This window comes from Cariama cristata, unplaced genomic scaffold, assembly GCF_000690535.1.
Source record: "Cariama cristata isolate BGI_N322 unplaced genomic scaffold, ASM69053v1 scaffold19909, whole genome shotgun sequence".
Lineage (NCBI taxonomy): Eukaryota > Metazoa > Chordata > Aves > Cariamiformes > Cariamidae > Cariama > Cariama cristata.
This window is the reverse complement of record NW_009635520.1, coordinates 620-20,356: the sequence shown is the minus strand read 5'-3', so window position 1 is coordinate 20,356 and position 19,737 is coordinate 620. Positions and strand designations below refer to the sequence as shown.

General features: G+C 39.3%; 1 protein-coding gene across 1 annotated transcript in view; it reads left to right on the top strand.

Annotated features, from left to right (window-relative positions):
- TM9SF3 (transmembrane 9 superfamily member 3) overlaps positions 1-10,103 on the top strand; it is a 38,529-nt gene extending 28,426 nt beyond the window's left edge. Inside the window, exons 9-14 of the mRNA XM_009707590.1 lie at positions 1,482-1,621; positions 3,204-3,272; positions 3,361-3,507; positions 3,940-4,023; positions 4,133-4,209; positions 8,746-10,103. Coding sequence (XP_009705892.1) covers positions 1,482-1,621; positions 3,204-3,272; positions 3,361-3,507; positions 3,940-4,023; positions 4,133-4,209; positions 8,746-8,813 — 585 coding nt within the window. The 3' untranslated portion in view covers positions 8,814-10,103. The remainder of the gene's footprint in view (positions 1-1,481; positions 1,622-3,203; positions 3,273-3,360; positions 3,508-3,939; positions 4,024-4,132; positions 4,210-8,745) is intronic.
- Positions 10,104-19,737: the final 9,634 nt, after the last annotated feature.

The window sequence follows — 19,737 nt, the reverse complement described above, 5'->3', positions numbered from 1 at the left end:
AGTGTGGACAGTCCTTCTGCTTGTTGACCACCTGTTTGGTGTACCCCTTCTGTGAAGCATGAAGGCTTGCTCCATCCATGGCAATTTTTTTCCATTCACATCTGGCCTAGGCTAGTAGTGATATGCAAGTCAGTAATAGAGGGATAACCCGCTGACTTTTGTCAGATGTTGCCTTAAACTGGTGTGATTGACTTAATGCTAAGTTTGTATTTAGCTAATGTAGTGCAGCTCCTCATCTCATGAAGTCTAGCGATTCTTGCTTTTCAGCTGCTTGCAGTAGATTTTTTTAGGTATGACATATGTGAACAGCCTTTATTTATCCTGGAGTAACTGCTTCTTAAACAAATCAGACCTGGTCCTCTGTCCATTGTTTTGGATTAATCTGCTGCCATGGACTTTGCATCCTGATGGAATGAAAGAGGAATATAGCTTCTTTGCTCAAGAGGCACCAGGGTATACACAGAGCCTCAGGCAACAGTGTATTTAAAAGGCAATATTTTCATAACTTTGCATAAAGAAGGTCACAGGGTCAGTATTCAGAACTATGGTTATTGCATTACAGGCAACTGTTCTGTCTTTCATTATCAATATCAAAAAGTTAACGAACTGTCTAATGCTAATTCCTTTTGTGCTAAAGAGTTAGGAGTAGAGAACGTCTTGCTAAGCACTTCAAATTTTCCCATTTTGGAAGATAAAAATACGTTGCCTTCAAGGAATAGCAAAAGCAGAGCTACATACATATACTGGAAAAAAAGGTGATTCATGGTAAAATTTTAGGGAGGCTGTTCCATTCGAAAGAGCTGGAACATTGGCTTGACTTTGCTGCACTGTGCATAAACCTAATCCCTATATGTAAGCAGGGCCATTGTGCTTGTAAATTGTGTATCTGTGCATATGAATGGTCATTTGTGTGTTCGGCAGTCTGTATTCTTAATTACCTGGTTGGTGGATAGTGGAGAAAATTAAACCCAAAATTTTGAATCGGTAGCGTTCTGACATGGCTTTTCAATTCTTGTTTGGGTTTCTTTTTTGGATTGGATTAAAAATTTTGCACCCAGCAGTTGTAATTTTGTGTGCAACTTCCTAACTGCTAGATGTTAACTCCCAGGGATAGTGTACTCTGCAAAACTTTAAGAGAAGCTGACAAATTTTTCTGTTATGATGTACCATCAAGATTTCCATTTCTTCCCTGTTCAATGTGTTGAGTATAATGAATAGATTAAAACAGTAAAAAAATCTGTAATGGTTCTGTCTCAACTAGTGTAAGAAAATATACTTAATAATGTTTATTGGGAAGTTTCTCAGGAAATAAATGCTTCCATTTGATAAAGTAGATGCATGGTGACTAATGAGTCATAACTAGGAGTATATCTACAGCAGTTAACTACTAAGAACTAATATATATGGAGTGGATTGGTTATCTTCTTTTGTCGTCTTACATCTGGGTTTTTTTTAATTATTATTTTATTTTTTGCTTACAGGTGGCAGTGTGCTGTATTTGTTTCTTTGTCATTCTTCCATTGAACCTGGTTGGTACGATTCTTGGCCGAAATCTGTCAGGACAGCCTAATTTTCCGTGTCGTGTCAACGCAGTGCCTCGTCCTATACCAGAGAAAAAATGGTAAAGACAAGCATGAATGCTAACTAGAAGTATTCACTTCAGTATGTTTAAAATAAATGACTTTTCAGGTGTGGTCATTTAAAGTTTTTCTGGAATGACTTTTTTTTTTATTTGAATTGAGTTATACCTAGAAGAACAGCTCTACTGACATTTCCTTAATATGATTTTTCTGTTGAATTAAAACACCATAGTTAATAGTTGTAGCAGATTTTACAGTTCTGGATCACAGATTCACATTTGGCCTGAAATGCACTTTAGTCTGTTATGTAAAAGGGATGGTCCCAACCCAGTTTTTGTACAGGTATCTCGAAACTAAACCTTTCCTCTTTAGTTGGTGCCTTTTACAGATTTAGGATTGATTGTGCCTTGGAGGCAGAACCGTTCTAGTTAACAGTCTCCATGTACAAGCTGAGACATATTTGCGGAGTGATGGTAGGGAGAAACTTGCAATGCTGTTCCCAATTCTGCACTTTTGTTGATGGCACAGAGCCTAAAATATTCCAGGTATATGGTTTGAATTGCGAATAAACCTTTATTATTTTTGAAGCGAATGTAAAGGGTTGCCTAGTCTCAAAAAGCAGACTTAGGTTTTTGGAAAATCATGAATGTAGCCACTTTTTCCTATTAATTTAATTCTGCATTGGAAGCAGCAAGCTATGGAAATGAAAATATCCTCAGAGGATTTTTTTTTAATAGATTTTTCTAGCTTTCCCTGTTCAGAGGAATGGAACAGACAAAGGGGTACTGAAGTGTGCATACCTGTGATATCCAGGAAGTGCAGGACACTTAGTCTCTTGTTAGTGGTGGGCTGTGTAACTCAGATGCTAGGATTTGATTTATATTGTGACCTGTATCTTGGGAATCTGATGGATTTTTCTGGATCAGCGTGACAGATAAAAAGAAATAAGATACTTCTCTTGAAGATGATGAAATTGCACACTGTGAACTTAGACAAGTCTCCCTATAAATAATAAAAGAAGCTGCAAATTAAATCACTGGTTACTAGCTAAATTTGGCATCATTGGAAGTACTACACAGAGGTCACCTTTAGTAAGTGACAGTACCATCTACAGGTAGCTGAGTATTCGTTTTTGGCCATGTGCTCGTGACTCAGTATAGCATTAAAAATAAACACTGGTTCTCTAATTATATAACCGTTATCCTGCAAAATTTTCTTTGCGCTTTTTGCTGTATTTGTAGCCATCAACAGCATTGAGTTTTCACTGCCTTCATTCAAGGCTAGTGGATGTTGTGCGATTTGATTGCTTAGGCCTTTTTTGGGCAAGAGAGATTCTTTCTGTTACTGTTAAGGCTGGTTAGATGCATAACCTTGCGCCTGGGTGATAGGCATGAGCCTTATGTTTTGTTTCGGCTATTCCCAAGAGTAACTCCTCCTTCTATCCATACACATGACATCTTTGGGGGAATCTTCTTTCTAATATGCTGGTATGAGACAGAAATGTTCTTGTTAGTGTGCCTTTTAAATAATTCTCTGTGCTATATTAATTATCTGGTGATATGTCTTAATATGTTTATAAATGAAAGATTGAAATTGTCCCTAAACTAATCTTAATATCTTCAGGTTCATGGAACCAGCTGTTATTGTTTGCCTAGGTGGAATCCTCCCCTTTGGATCAATTTTTATTGAAATGTGAGTATGTCAACTATTTGCCAATTTGATTAAAAATTATAATAAGATAATTACAATATCATCTGCATTTTTTGTTTACTCTCCTCAGGTATTTCATTTTTACTTCATTCTGGGCGTACAAGATCTACTATGTTTATGGCTTTATGATGTTGGTTCTGGTTATCCTCTGCATTGTGACAGTTTGTGTGACTATTGTTTGTACGTATTTCCTGCTAAATGCAGAGGATTACAGGTGGTAAGTATTGCATTGTTTGCATAGTTAACCAGATTGTGAGAGTTTTGTAGAAAAGCAATGTTTCTTCAGTCTAGATGGGTCTTTTCAAAGTGTCCCATGTTCAGATTTTAGCTGTAGGGAGTAAAAGCAATTCTTGGATCCTTTCTGTACAGGAGTTTTCTGTGTGTATGTGCATCTGTGTGTGCATGTATGTATATATAAAATAAAGTATGTTGAGGCACACAGGACTATGAAGAAGGATCATCACTTGCTATCAGTGGTAGCTGTTGCCATAGAAGCTTTTGTCACTTATAGCAGACAACATGTAGGTTTTGTTAAATAAGTCTGTAGAATCAGTATGCTTTATTTTCAGGGTAAGGTTTTAGCACATTGTGCATCTTCTTGGGAAGCCTTTTGGTTAGATATGTGACGGACATGCATGTTTACTTTCAGGCAATGGACAAGCTTTCTTTCTGCGGCATCAACTGCAATTTATGTTTACATGTACTCCTTTTACTACTACTTTTTCAAGACAAAGTAAGTGGTAGTTTTCTTGGTGGAATATCAGATTACTGTATTGCCAAATAAGTTTATTGATAAAAAATGGGGAAAATATCTAGCATAAATTCCTATCTTTCTTTTTCAGGATGTATGGCTTATTTCAAACATCATTTTACTTTGGTTATATGGCAGTATTTAGCACAGCTTTGGGAATAATGTGTGGTAAGTTTCAAATATATTGACAGTTTTCTATCAGAACTTTTCAGACTGTCATGTTTCTGATTTTAGCTCTGTGGTTTTGGTGGTGGAGTGTGTATGTCTGCAAGATCTACTCAAAAAATTTTTTAAAAAGAATCTTAAGAGTTATCTGCTTATATTTGTTTCCTAATATAGGAGATTTCTGTGGATTGTGTCTTATAATAGGAAGATAATTTATGTAGCATGCAGAGAATTTCACCCTCAGTGCAAGCTTGAAAGACTCAATATTGGGCAAGAAATTTTGCAAAATAAATTCCAAATTAAGTTGAGTCCATGCTTGCATTTTGTTTCAGAGTTTTTACTGTTGCCCCAAGAGAAAGAGCTAGGTACACTGCTTGAGTCATTGGTGGTATCACAATACTGATGACAGCGCCATCTATATCTTGTGGCATGTAAATATGAGGGTTACCAGAATAGAAGGGACTGAAACTTCGGGATAACATTTGAGAAATAAGTATTGGAGTATTCACAGGTGAGGAGAGTGCAGAGTGCTCCTGTGTCCAGCTGGATTTCATTGCTTTAAGATACTGTTTTGACAGATGTTTAGAGAAAAACAGTTCTCAGCGTGGAGGTCATCTGATAAAGTAAAATATACTTGTTCGCCTCTAGCTTTATTTTTAACCTTTGCTTTATGACTTTCAGGAAGTGCTACATGGTTCTTTTGCATTTTTCGACGATGTAATTTGCTTTTTATGTGTGACCCTTATTTAATACTTTCCTTCTTTCTTAGCAGTGAAGGAATAGTCCTATAGACTCTAGAGGAAGGATTTCTTTGAGTTAGATATTTGAGGCACATGATATATTACAGGAACTTACATTCTGTAAAGTATAAATTTCTTCATAGCCCAAGAGAGTGCGTCATTTCACAATGCTTTATAAAAAGGGGAGGGAGATAATCTCTTAACTGCTGAGTACCTGTTCCCCTTTTATCTCATACAATCTAATCTTGCTTCATCAGGTTCTTGGCACATTACAAGATTTCCCTGCTGTTCTGGTAGTCTTGCAGCCATTTTTTTTCTTTAATAGGCTTATACTTTTCAACTCTAATCTTTTCTTTTTAAAGTGCTCAGGCTGGTATTGATTAAAATGTCTATGATGCAGAAGCCAAGCTTGCCCACCAGTTTCTGTAATTAAAATGTTTTTTACAACGTGGAAAAGGAAGATTGTCGAATACATTCTTGTCATGGTAGGACACTACTTGAGGGAATATTAGAGTAAAATTCAAATTTATTCAAAATCAGAAAATACTTCAACACATTAAACTTTATTTCCACAGCTCTATTGAGATTTCTTTTTGTCTTTTCAAGAGTGTTGGAAGAGAAGCTGTGAGACGCCTTTTTACTAAGAACTCCCATTTTCAGCATGTGGAGGGAAGAAAAAAAATCCCCTGTCAAAAAGCATTTGTCTAGGGAACTTGCTGCCATTGAGGTCTAACAAAGACATTTGTGTTAAAGAATTGTGCAGTGTGCGTGCTACTGACTGTACGTCTCCTGTGAAAAGTGTGTAGAGCTGTGCTTTGGAGGCTCACACAAATGGGCGTGTTCAGTATCACACAGTTGGATACGAGACAAACTTGTTAGGGTCCAAAGCAGCCACAGGGAAACTCTCTGTAGGCTTGTATCATCCAACTCTGGTTTTAGTGCCCCTGACAATGCCTAGTGAACTCAAATCCCACATGTGGTGGGATGCTTTCATGCACAAAGTCTGCTGCCCTCTGCAGAGCATCTCACTTCTGGGACTGGACAGTAGGGATCCCATGAGAACTTCCAAACCTTTTGCGCTCCTTGTGTTTCCCTCTTAGTGATAGAAAAGAATAAAACTTATTCCCCAGCTCAGTGGATAGTTTAGGAGCTATGTAGTATAGAAAGGCCTCTTGCAATACCACACTCCAGCTTCCAGATAAACACTGTATGATTGAAAGGCGTTTTAAAAAAATTCTGTGCTTATGAAGTCACAACTGTAGTAAGTGTTAATTGACTTGAAGTAATAGATGAGTATTCATCTTTTTCTGTTTTGTGATTGCTTTCCTCTCTATTTTTCTCTTTATTTAAAAGCTTCTTGTTCTGCTGAAAGATGCTTGCAGTCTATTTCTGCTAAACCTATATAGGCCATAACCAAGTTATAAATATCATCTGATAAGGTGTTTAATAAATAAATAAAATTCTTCCCTTTACTATGGATTTTTTTATTCAAATGAGCCAACTGTCCTACATTTGTTTCAGGAGGACATTCTTTAGTTGTCATTGTCTAGGGTTTCCCCCTCCCCACCCCATGTTTTATTCAATGCCTGTGAAGTAGCCTCGAGGTTTAACCCCTGCCTTGGGTATTGGCCATTAGTGGCCTTCATGGATAAGGCTCCTGTGATTCAGAATAGGTTGTGATTTGTTTATGGGGTTGAGAGCTTGTGGTCTCATGTGACTGCTACTCTCTACTCCTCCCCCTCACTTCCATCTCATGCACACGTTTTCTAGATCCCAAGTGAAACACAGTTAATGTTTTGTTCTCCCAAATCTCTGTGATATCTGGCATCACATCACTAGAGAAACCCTCAGAGAACAAGTTCTGGAATGTATCTGAGTTTAGCAACTAAAACGGGCATTGGATCTGTTGGCAGTGTCTGCTTTAACAAAGTATTATGAGTCTTAAAACAGGAGTCCAGTGCTATTATTTTGTCCATTTACTGCGTAAGACAGAAGATGAGTTTCTTGACAGGCTACAGAAGAATCTGTGTGTGCTTCTGTATGACTCCAAGCTAACATCACCTTCTCTGCACAGCCTGTGCTTGGGTCTGTCCAAATGCTGTACTGGTCTCTCCTTGGACTGCCAGGCCTTCCCTCTGCTGCATTCTCAGCACGCTTAGTGCTTGCAGGCAGCAACCTGATCTTGTGTGTGCTGTATTTGTTTTAATTGAACTCTACTTTGTCCAAATTAGTAATACAAATCCCTCGTTTGCGGGCCAGTGGAATGGTTGTCATGATATTTACGCAGCCTGAAATGCTATGCAGCACAGAGGCTGACTCCACAGGCTCTTTACCACTCCAGTAGCGTTGGAACAATGCATCAGGTTTGTCTTGTGCAGATTTCATGATTAGATATGAATGTTGGGCTTTTGAAGGTCTAAAACCCAAAATTTTGAGTTTAATGGCTGACCTCATGAATTATCTGATCAGTCCCCAGGGTTTAAAGAACTCTGCAGGTTCTGAATAGCTCTGTGGTCAGGAATGCTAGCTGCAGGTCTGTACAGCCTTAATTTCTAAAGGCAAAAAAAAAAAATATATTTTTATTGGAGAATGAAGCTTTAGCAGAAAACTTTTAGTGTTGGTTAGGCTTCTATATTTAACACATCTTGTGCAAGTCTGATGCATCCCAGATCACCGAAAATGTTGTTTCATGCTTTGTTCTGGGCTTTTCTGTATTGCTTCAGAGGAGCAAAAATATCTTTTCTGTTCAGGGTCCACTCTTTACTGAGCATCCATACATTTGATGTTAGGAGTTCTCTTCTCTGTAGTGAGTTACAGGCCCTGACTTCTCTATCCTTTTCTTCCCATATTTTATGATGTGTTATTCTGACAATCTTACAACAGTTGTCTCTAATTCTTGCTTGATTTTCAACATCTCTTCTAACCTGAGAATTAGCTAAACTGACTTCCAAAAGGCTGATTTACTGTTATTTTTCTTGGAAGAGATGAAGATATTCCCTGCAGATATTGTAAGACAACAGTATTTACTGAGCCTGACAAACCTGAAGTTCTGGGTTTGACCAGGTGGGTTGCTGGATCTCTTTCTGAGAAGAGGTCTTGATCCAGTGCATTTCTTTTATTTTTCTAGATGTCCTTAGTCCTGCAGTATTTTGGGTTTAGCATAAACTGTTGCCCCTATCAAAAACCCAGTGACCTGTTCTTTTATTACTGCTGTGACAATGCATACTCTGCTCATGACTCTTACTAATTTGAAAACCACAGGTTGCAATTTCCTTTAACTACTAACTGCTACTAGTTTAATCTCTTTGTACAGACCTCCTTGGAGTTTAAGACTCCTGGGTTGGGGATCTATTATTATTTGTGCCTTGTGGGAAGGAAAAAGCCATCTGCCAATGAAACACTCATCCAGAAGGCATGTAACTTATAATAAAAACCCGCCCTGCCATCCACCTTCCCTGCAGAGTGGGTGATTGTGTGTTTTTTACCCTCTGTTCAGAAAAAGGGACCTGGTTATTGGCAGCAGTAGGGAGGCTGCTATATTTATCGAGGCCAAGTGAGCGTGGCCTCTTGGTAAGATGACTTAATGGATTTAGATTGCTAGACTAGGGAAGTTCTTGCCAGACGTTCACTGGGAGCATGGATAATTAGAATTTGAGAACAAGTGTTGCAGGTAAGTAATTTTCTGTGTACAGAGTGCATGCTTTATGTGACTTTCTTTGTTTAAGTGTGTGTGTTTTATATTGCTGGCTTATTTTGATGATCAGCTCTAACATACTCAACGTTTTGGTTTATTTTGCAGGAGCCATTGGTTACATGGGAACAAGTGCCTTTGTTCGTAAAATCTACACTAATGTGAAAATTGACTAAGGAAATAAGAAAACTGAACTATGGATCAGTTCCTGTTTTCATGGGAATGAACTTGCACAACAAAAAGCGCGAGAAGAGATTTGGGTTTTAACACTGGGCACTATATGGGTCTCCATTTTGTGGATGGCTTAAAGTAACATCTATTTCATTGATCCTAGGTTCTTACTGACTGCTTTCTCCAACTGTTCACAGCAAATGCTTGGATTATATGCAGTAGGCATTACTACAGTACGTGGCTAATCTTCCCAGAAAAAATACAAAAAACCACAAACAACAAACAAAAAACAAGCTCATTAAAGATGAATAGACTAGCTCTCTTCAGTGAAGAGGACAAACGGTTTATTTAAAGCATTTGTTCCATTCAATAGAGAGGGAAACTTGGCTGCTAAAACTACTTGATTAGTAGTCTTCCTGGTACTTAACATTTCTAAATTATGTAAAAATGCTGTTCCAGAAAGATTACTTTTCTGATTTTTACTGCCATTGCCAGGATAGGAAGTATGTTTTATATTTTGACTCCAGGTGCTTTTTGGTTTATTTGCAATATCAACTATACCCTACACTCATTTGTTTAAAAAATAATTAAAAAATATATTAAAAACCCATATGCATGTAATATATCAGCTATTGTTCTAGTTGGACCAACTTCCCTTTATTTATCTTTAAAGTAATATCCAGCTACATCTTAAATCCATCCAAAGAAAATACAGTCTGAAGACGGGATGTGTTCTCTGCAATGCAATTTACTGTACAGTTAGAAAGCAAAATGTTAAATGAAGAGGATTGTTTGTTTTTTAATAAACACTTTGAGGTCTAGATTAAAACAAAACCAACATTTTAACTGAATGTCTAAAGTGATTCTCCTTTTTTCCAAGTTAGTCTTGCATTTTTTTTTTGGTTTGGGTTTGAATGAAGATTTTCCTTTAGACATTATACAAGGGGTAATAAGTGTATATAACATTAAATAATGTAACTTAGGTGTAGATCCCAAATGTATTTGGATGTACAGATTTACTACAGAGTACTTTTCTGATGATTCGGTGTAAAAATGTGTGAATTTGGGTGGCTTTTTACATCTTGCCTACCATTGCATGAAAAGTTGGGGTTTCTTCACAATGTGTGTATGTCATGTTTTTCTGTTCTATTTCCTTTCTCAAGCTCTTACAGGAATTAAATTTGTAATTTAGAGCATTTTAATTTTTGTTAATCCTATCTGGACACTTGTGTAACATCAAAAGCACACTTGCTTTAGAGTGTTCAGAAAACTAAAATAAACTTTTCAGACAAAAATGTTCTGATTGTGAAAATAGATGAGTTTGCAATTGAAAATGTTTGAAAAGGCAATACTGCTGAACACCAGTTTCTGTATACAATACTAGTGTGATTTTCAGATATCAAAACCCCATGCTTCAAATTCAGAATTTACTTACAACTGTATTGTACAATACAGCTCCAAAGTGAATGACCAGCCCAAAAAGATTCTTCTTGGCTGAAATGTTTGTGGAGAAATCTGTTTTGTGATCCAGCTAGTGTACTGAGAAAAGTGGAGGTAATCGTGGACTGAAATAAATGGGCAAATAAAGGTCAAGTCTTTCTAAGATGACTGTTAATTATGCACTATATTTAGCTAGAAATATCCTGAATGTGCTTGGGGCAGATTTGAGACCCAGTCAGCTTGAATTTTTTTTTTTTTTTTTTTTTAAGGCATCTGCCACATAGGGATGTTTTCATCAGTGTGGCTGTCTGAAATAGAGTGCCTGCCATGGAGAAGGCAACTTCGTGAATTCAAAAAATGAGCAAAGTATCTGTATTGATTAGCACTGTATTATGTCTATATAAAAAGTACTGATAATGCAGTAGCCACAATGAGAAACAACCGTGCTTTGGCAAAGTTGGGTTGGAGGTTGGGCAAACTGAACTGATAGGTAATAGTGCAAAGCAATGCATCCTGCTGTGTGTGGCTTGTGAAAAGTATTTGAGTTTTCAGCTCTGATTTCCCTGGCCAATTTTAACCAATCTATCAGAAAGTAATCAAGTTTTGCTTCAAGTGAATGGTTGATGTCTGTAACTGAACACTCTGCTGTTTAACAGAAGACAATTTTTATTTTTTTTTTTAAGTACAGGAAGGTTTTAAGATGAGCTCGTAAACTAGATCAACAGTTAGTTTTCCTTTGTTCCAAAACATGGAGCCTTAAAGCAAAGAATGGGTTTTGTACTAGTTCGTGCTAGTGCATACAGCTGTGGGAAGCCCTCTTTTCATCCACATTCTTCTGAATCTGAAGCGAGAAGCCATTATCTCCACACAATAAATACATTAAGTACTCTGCCGAGATACAAGTTTTTTAAAGAGAATATTTTGTTAATGGGTATGTTTCTCTATTTAGAGCATCGCTATGTCATAATCTATCAGAAATGCCACTAATCCGTTTGTGAATTTCATTTAATCATTTTTGTTTTAATGCCACAGAATGGTGGGCTGCCTACTTGCTTTCTCTATCCTCTGGTATTATTAGCTTTCGCCTATCCAGGTAGGACTGTATAGCTTTTAAAGTGACATGGAAAAGATACTTACTGCACAGGCATTGCTTTTGTTTCTGCAAGCACGTTCCTCTGGAGAAGTACTGTGTTTAAATAATTGACATTTTTATACTTCCACCCTATCATGTGAGTTGGGGGTTTGCTTTGTTTTCTCCCTTCCTTTTGGTTTCTGAAGGAGTGCAAAATGTGACCAGTTTTCAACAGCTTGTCTTTATGGTCACTGTTTGGGGCAAGGCTGTTATACCCAAAAACTGTGGGTATAACTTGACCCATCTTGCTTAATAGAATTCAGAAGCTCTCTGCCTAGATGCTGTAGTCCTTCCTCTTTTATGGAAGAAATAAAGGTCTTACAGCCAACATTCCTCTTCCCATGGTTGTTTCTTAGGAGTTTCTGGTTCTTGAATACAAGCTTTTTGATAACTCTTCAGTTGGCCACTCGGTGCTTCTCTTCCCACTTCTGGTACAGAAGCCAGAGAATTGGGTAAATAGTTATGTAGCAATAGCCAATCTTGATCAAATGCTTTAGATAAATACAATTGTAAATCTTTTCTGTTGAGGCAGAGTGCATATAGAAAGCACCTCTGGTACTTAATGTATGAAAAGTGGTGAACGCTGGATTGGAGATAATGGAGGCTGCAAATAAATGTTACATTATGCTCTCTTTTTGATATCTGAATGTTTTGAAGCAACAGTGTCTATTAATTCCTCTCCAGAATTACTTTCCAAAGTGTGTAAAGGGCACACAATTAAATTGTTTTCTATATGATAGTCTAGGTGTATTTCTTTAACAAGCATCAGATAAAAATCAAAACCAAAAACCTAATACTTTTTACACTTTGTGGTGCTAAAACTGGGTAAAATTGATAGCACGTTCTTATCACTATGGTTACTACAGAGGTAACACGGATGAGAAAGTTACATTTTGCTTTGGCTTCGCATCACCAGCATCTAGCCAAATTTGCCCAATGAAGTATATATACACAGCTTCACTGAAGGCAGCAAAATTGTGTGAGTGCATCAGCAGTTTCTCCACTGGAATGTGTCCAAAAAGCATAAGCCTAGGAAAAAACAAGTCTCCTCTTCAGTCTGTGGACAAATAAACTGTGAATAGTTGGTGCTAGAGTTGAGGGGTCCTCTTATCTTGAATTAATTCTTAACTATGCATCTTGCGGTTCATTTTAAGAATCAATTGGAACGGTAAGTTGGAGACGGATTCCATTTTTTGATTCCTTGGATCTTTTCTAGCCTAAATGCATTATGGTAGTGGCAGCCTTGCAATGGCTATTAGCACTGCTGCTGTCTAAAACAAGTATCTCTTACCAGCGTTAGCACTGAAGTAATGAAAGCTCCTGCTATTGGACTTCTGTTGGAGTAAAGCCACACTTTAAAATTTTGAAGCAGCGCATTTATGGCTTGCATTCTTCAGGAGCATCTTTTCTTAAAAAGAAAAAAAAAATATTTTTGATGCCATTTGTTTTCCAAAGCCTTGCAAAGGAACATTTGCTTTTGGCCAAATAGCTTCAGTGAGAAGATTCTCATTTTTCTGAGGAGATATCTGCACGCAAGTTCTACAAGTAGTTCCTCACGTCTTGCAGTTTTATCCATGAGGTGCTTTTTCAGTTGAATGAAGGGGCTGTTACAGTATTTACTTTTATAACTAGTTCTGTGGTTCTGAAATTTTTCTTCAATTTTTGGGTTATGGCATGAAGGGGGAGTGGGGAAGAAAAGGTGGAAGAACCCATGAATCTGGAAGACTTTGTGCAGTTCCAGTGAATTCAAGCAGTTCTTGGAGAGAATCACTTTAAAGGGCAGAAACTCAATTGCGAAAATTGTAAGAAAAAGTTGTTTTATCTAGTGGACAAACCTATCTCAAAGGCAGGCCTCTGGAGAAAATTTGTTGTTACAGTATTGTTGCCTCCAGCTCCATACAGTTACAGCCTTTTTGTTTTCATCAGTGTATTTGCCATGGTGCAAGGCTTTTGCAATAAACCAAGAATTCATCTGTCATGAGTAAGGGAGATGATGCTAGTTGCTGCCAGCATTTTTGGCTTGTTTGTAGGTTAATTTTCTCGCCAGCTCCTAGTAATATGATACAGAACAGTATGTTGAGTATCTCTGGAGGTTCTACCATGCTGAGCTTCATTTCTTAGGAAAACCAAACCCATAGGAACTTCCCTTACATTCTAGACAGAAGATCTCCTTCAAGACCTTGAGCTAGGAGCATTCCAAAACATAACTATACAAGTTCATACTTATCCTTCAGCTGGCATCACATGATTACAGCATTCCAGAAAATACATGCGTGTTTAGAATTTGGAGTATGTGCAATGAGCAAAATAGCTAATCTTACAGAACTGTTATTTTAGGGTTTTCTAACATTGTGAGACATGCTTACCTGTATGATGCAGTAGTTGCCTTGATAGATTACAGTTCACCAAAGTGTAGACCTAAACCCTATAAACATTCTATGCTGGATCTGGGCCAACAAGTCCAGTCCCTAGTAGTTCTGTCGAACGAACTGACCAACCTGGAAAAACATGCTGCAGTTAGGCACCATGTGGTGAATTTTTTTTTTTTCCTGAAGACTGTGTCTCGCAAGCTTTTACTCGGTTTCTGAAAAGTTTTAAGAGCTGTAGTAACTCACTCTGAGAAGCTCCCAAATACGGCTGTGAGAACGTCATGAGATACTGAACTCAAGGAAACTTTTGTGGCTGCTCGTTCTCATTTCCCAAAGGTTTGTCTCAGGAATTTTGGAGTTGTGTGATGTACTAAAGCGCTAGAAAAGGCATGGTTTTCTGGGTTACTGGAGATTTAATGCTCCCTTAGAGTTCATTTTATGCTATTTTTTCATTCTGAATCACTAGTCTTGGTTTAGCCGTATCACTTCACTGAGATGAAAAAAATGGCTTATGTTACTAGCTTAGCATGAGGTTTGTCTTGCCTTGCTACAGAGGAGTAGCTACAAGGATGGGATGGAAATTTTCTCATTTCCATTCTAATGTCTGGCTGGACGTTGGCAGGTGAATCAGTGAACGTTACGTGCTGTTTGTTTTAAAAAGAGATCTGACATTTGCAGAGACAATCACCCATTTACCTGCAAGAATTGGAGAATTTTATAATAAAATGTTGAAGACATGCTCTTAGGTTACTTAAGTTCTGCATTTTGATGCTGCAGAATCATTTTTAGTAATTTGAATCGCCTAGCTGAAGGTTAATTTTTGTTGAGAATTTTTTTCCTGTTAATTTCACTACCAGAAAGTGATCAATCACCCACTTTTGTCTGAATCTGAAATGTACCACGTTTTTTATGATATATAGAGAGAAATAAATAATGAAAAAGGAAATCACTATTCCTGGTTTTAGTGATCTAAACAGTGTCATATAGATGAACTTATTTTTAAGTATTTCTTGCCTAACGAGAGGAAATACCTGCATGTTCTGTGCCATAGCCAGGTGTGTGGTTTGGATGAAGATGTTGCTACAGATAAATCTATGTGCAGAAATCCTGTGCAGAAACTGTAATTGGGAAAGTGCTCTAAGGCAATTCTCCATGAAGCAGCATCTCTGCTTTTTTGAGAGATTCATTAAGTTTTACCCACTGTTGTGAAACAGCCTAAACTCAGGTAGCGTATGCTACCAGCCTCTGCAAAGGATGCCTGCAGGTGAACAGGTAAATGCAACTATCCCATCTTTGGCTTATAGCAGAGGCTTGGAGAAATGTTTTTACTTTCACGGATCCATCCTTTTTGGGAAAAATAAAAAAATTATTTAAGACAGATTTTTTTCCTATGGCAAAAAATACTTCGGAAAGACCAGTGGATTCACCTTTCAGAATTTTGAACTTGAGTTTTGAATGCTTTTCTGAAAGTGTTCCTATGCCCTCCTGCTTAACCTTGCAGCAGAGATCACCAAAACCACCAGCTTTGCTCAATGATTTCCAAGCACAACTGATTGTTGTATGAACCCTGAAAACTGATTTTAAGTGAAGTAATGAAACATCAGTTTGGGAACACGTGGTCAAGCCAAAATTCATACGTCCAGGTAAGACATATTTCTATCCCTCCCTCCCACAGCTTGTTTCTGACTACAGCTCAGAAATACCCCAGAAGTAGCTTGTTTTTCCTCACACAGTTCAAGGATTGCAGTAATGATGGGAAAAACGTTGGGTGCTTTTTTAAATGGGATGACTTAAAATCCAGTCTGCTGCTACTTTTGTGAACAAATTGAAATTTTCCAACTATGGGTTACTTGCTTCTAGCTTCCCAAAGTGTCACTGCTTGTGTATAACAGGGCTACGTTGTCAAATGTGTGTTGAGTTGTTAACATGAACATGCCTGAGACTGCAGTGAGTCTCTCTACAGCGAATTTCAGAACCCCCAGCCCACGTTTAAGCATGTATGTGTCAGCACCTTTAAAGATTCCTTTTGGGTAGTGAATCATTTAACCTTACGAGAGGTATTTCCTGAGTGACAGTGCAATAAACTTGATTGAAAAAGAATGACCCACCCCCAGCATGCCACAGGAGAGACTAAAATGGGTTATGGAAGGAAGAGAGAGCAGGAGGCAATATTCATTTTATCACCTGGATTTGTCAATGGCAGTGGTCAAACTGGTGAAGAAGGGATGTCCTGAGAGGGGTCAACTCCAGGAGTGATAAGGGGAGTCGAGAGCTATAGCCTGCTAGGTAACACCAGGTGGAGAAAATGAGTAAGAGGAGATGGGGAAAGTGAACAAGCTTCATCAGGGTAGGAAGCCTGTAGTGGTACTAACAGAGTAAATGAGCCTTTGATAGAGTGTCATGAAGCAGAGGGAGGGTGATGGCTCTGCAGAGGGCCCAGTGGTGCTTGTAGGCAGTGATGCATACCACATGGGGTTACACCTGCAGCAGGGGTTGTTTCCTACCAAAAAGGAAGCAATTAAATAAATCTAAACAGAAGTGAGGGGTACTGGAAATGCAGAGGGAAAAAGAAAAAAAATCTCTGGGTTCAAAGGGATGTGCTCCAGCTCTCCAGGGCTCCGTCTGCCCTTGAGGTGGTGATGTACATGGAGGAAGAAGTATCTTAGCATGTTTGGAGAGCTAAGACCAGGAAAGGAAATCTCTGCTTGTAAACCTGGAGACAGCTGAGGCATTGGCAGGGGGACAGGCTCCAAGGGAGTGGTGCCTCAGTCACTTTGTTAGAAGATTTGATAGACCCAAGTGTTGGCAAGAGGGAAGAAACAGGCCTTGTGGAAGAACTAACAAACATGCATGCATGTATTTTGGCCTTGGGACCTATTGTGCGCAGGGATATTCCATCAGTGCTAAGTAGCTCCCGCATAGCTTTGCTCGTGGATGCTGTTCGGAAAGAGCTGTGTGCATTCTCGCTCAGTGAGGCTTGAAAAGACAGTGGATTTTATTTATGTTTGTTGGGCAGGAGGGGATTCTGCAAAGGAAAAGGCTGCCTTTGACAGCGATGGATGTAGATTGTTTAGTTTTCAAATAATTAACTGTTAGTGTCACCAGTTGCACTGCCGGTGTGAAACTTCACTGACTGTTTTACCAGCTCAGATGAAAAAGATACTTTCACAGGGCTTTTTATGTTCCTTATTTGCACTGATGTGGCACCTGCTCATCAAGATGACATGAACTGATCTTCTAAACACCAGGTAGCAGTCATTACTCTGTGTGTGCTGCTCTGGCTTTTGTTTGTGTGTGGATAATAGTAATAGACTCCTCTGAACTCCCTCACAGGTTCTTTCTAATTGCGTAATTAAGGGTCCACATTCTATTTTGCTCCCTTTCTCTTCTTCCTTCAAAGCTGTGGGATATCCTCTTGTATGTCCATCCATGTCTATAATAGAGCTTCTGTATGCAGAAGAGGTTGAGCTCCCCAACATAGGCTGCTATGCTGGAAGAGATTAACAACAGTTTCCATGTGGTCAAAAGGCTTTGTTCTTAGTGGATGACAGCCCAGATCTCCACGCTGCTGACAAGGGCAGTGCTTGCTCTGCTGATCCGTGATGCTGATCAGGGAAGCTGTTGACCCACCCTTGCAAGCATTAATTTTCCAGCTTCCCATACTCTCAGAAAGTAACGCTGCCGGGACCTTCTCTACAAAGTAGAGAAAAAAGAGCACCTAGTGCTATTATCTCATAAGAACTGGGAGTTCTTCTGAAGCACAGATGGACAGTCAGCCTTTCCTTTTAAAACAAGCATTGGGCTCTGCCCTTTGTCTGACAAAATCATAGAAAGTAGCAACCTAATGCAGAAAAAGCCAAAATTGTTAGGGTTAGTGTGTATATGAGCAGTATAAAACTCGTGCGATGGATCTAGTTACCTTACTAAGTTTATTCTGATGGGTGTTTGTCTACATTCCTCTTCAAAAACCTACAGTGATGGAAACTCCTGTGGTTCTTCATGGCAATCCGCTCTAGAGGTTCCCTGTTTCACTGCTAGAAAGCTTGCCTGAAACCTAAATCTTCCTTGGTCCAACTGATGCTTATTCTTCCTTTACATATTTGAAGAGGGCTACCGTCTTTTCCTGTGTCCTCCATGCAGATCTCAGCTCAGGTCTTCCAGCATTGAACCTAAAACCCCTGGTAATCTTCTGCTAAGACAGTGAGAGCAAGAGCAGCAGCAAGATGCTTCTATGCCCATGAGGCCTCAAGTGCTAGACTGGTTTCCAAAATTACCATTCCATTCCTTGTTTCTGTTCAGGACACTCATCAGTGGATGGGTCAGCTGCATTTCAAATCTTCACAGGTTTGGTACTCATTTAGGGCTCCTGTTCAAAGTCCCTGTATTCTCCAGGCTTGATCTCAACAGGTGGATTTGGTGTTACAGCCCCAGTTTGGTGACCATGAGTGAGGAGTGAAGGGCGGAGAGTCTGGAATGAGCATCCTCAGGGAAAGCAAGTGACCAGGCAGCTGTTTTGCTATCCAGCATTAGCAGTAAGTCCTAGTCACAGCCTTGACTCCCCCATTGAAATGTGTTGTTATTCCTGTTTTCCCCTCATTTTGCCAAGATTGGTACAGCAAAAGGTTGATTCATTCTTCCAGTGAAAATCTGATACCTTTCCCACGCATGTTTTCTCTTCCTACCCTGTGAGTGATGGCCCCTGGAGTAGCCTGGAACTTTCCCTTGTGGGTGATCCAGACCCACCCAGCTGCTGATTCCTGTCCTTAAGGTTTCTCCTCTGATCCTCTGGGACCTGCTTGGAAGCACAAAGTGAAGGAAACGTACTGTGTCTTCTGCTCAGCTGTTGCCAGACGAGAAAGATTCTGAGGTGTTGGTGGATACCTGACTGCCATCACCTTGATTATAGCCCCTAGAAAATGCAGGTTAGACAGAAAAACATTGGTGTTTCAAGTTCTCCTTGAGGTGTTTCTTGTGCAGAGGTTAGGTTCATGTCCATCACATGCATGAAAACATCTCATGCTATAAAGATTTTTAGAGTGATCTTACTGTAATGTCTTGTACCTTGCTGGTAGTTGTTTACATGACATCTGGTTTTTATCTTTCTTGACCTCTCCCCTAGAGCAGCTCTGCAGGCTGTGTGTCCTCAGTGCTGTGTGTTACAGAAGATAGGTGGAGAACCTGATGCTTTGGGTGGAAAGTGGGTAGGTAACTCACGCCAGCCTCCCTTTCTGTGGGAGGGAGTCTTCTCCATGCTCCCCAGCCAGCTGTTTGTGTTTGCCTGATGGGCTTTTCACTAGTTATACAAAACTCTAGTGTGTTTGATCAGCAGAGCTTTTGACCATGGTCTTCATGTCAGGTTTTGATGCAGCATTTTTGGCCGTCGTGAAGGTTTGGAGAGGTTATTAATTTCCTGACTATCTTTTCTGAGAAGCCAATATTAAATGGGTGGCAGGGGGGAGAGGCAGGAACAGTTTGCAGTAGCCTGCGTTGCTGCTAAGGAGATGCCTGAATCACCTTTTTATGCTCAGGTATCATTCATTGCTGTAGACTAGAAGTGACAAATTTCTTGATAGCTCATGGCAAGCCGTCATCTGAGTGAAGGGAAGGGTTTGGAGCCGGTGCTGTAATAGGAAACAGTGCTCGAAGATCTTGCTCTGGAAGCTTGGAAGTATACAGTTGAAGGAGCAAAGAGTTATGGCACAGGAGAGTTATGGCACAGGGAAATTGTGGTATGCACGTTCACCCCAAGAACCCCCCACTGAGCTTGTATACTTGTCAGCTCTCCTCTGCTCACCAGTATAGTGCCTGTACTGTCTTTGCCTACCTAATGCTGGGTCTGTTGAGCAGTGTGGGGATAGGTGAGCGACCCGTAACTCTCACTGCAGCCTCAGACTGTAACATCTTGTTTGAGCAGCTGCTGCCCTATGCAGTGTTGAATTCAAACGGAAGCACCTGGCTGGTCCTTGTGAGATGACTCTTAAGACTCTT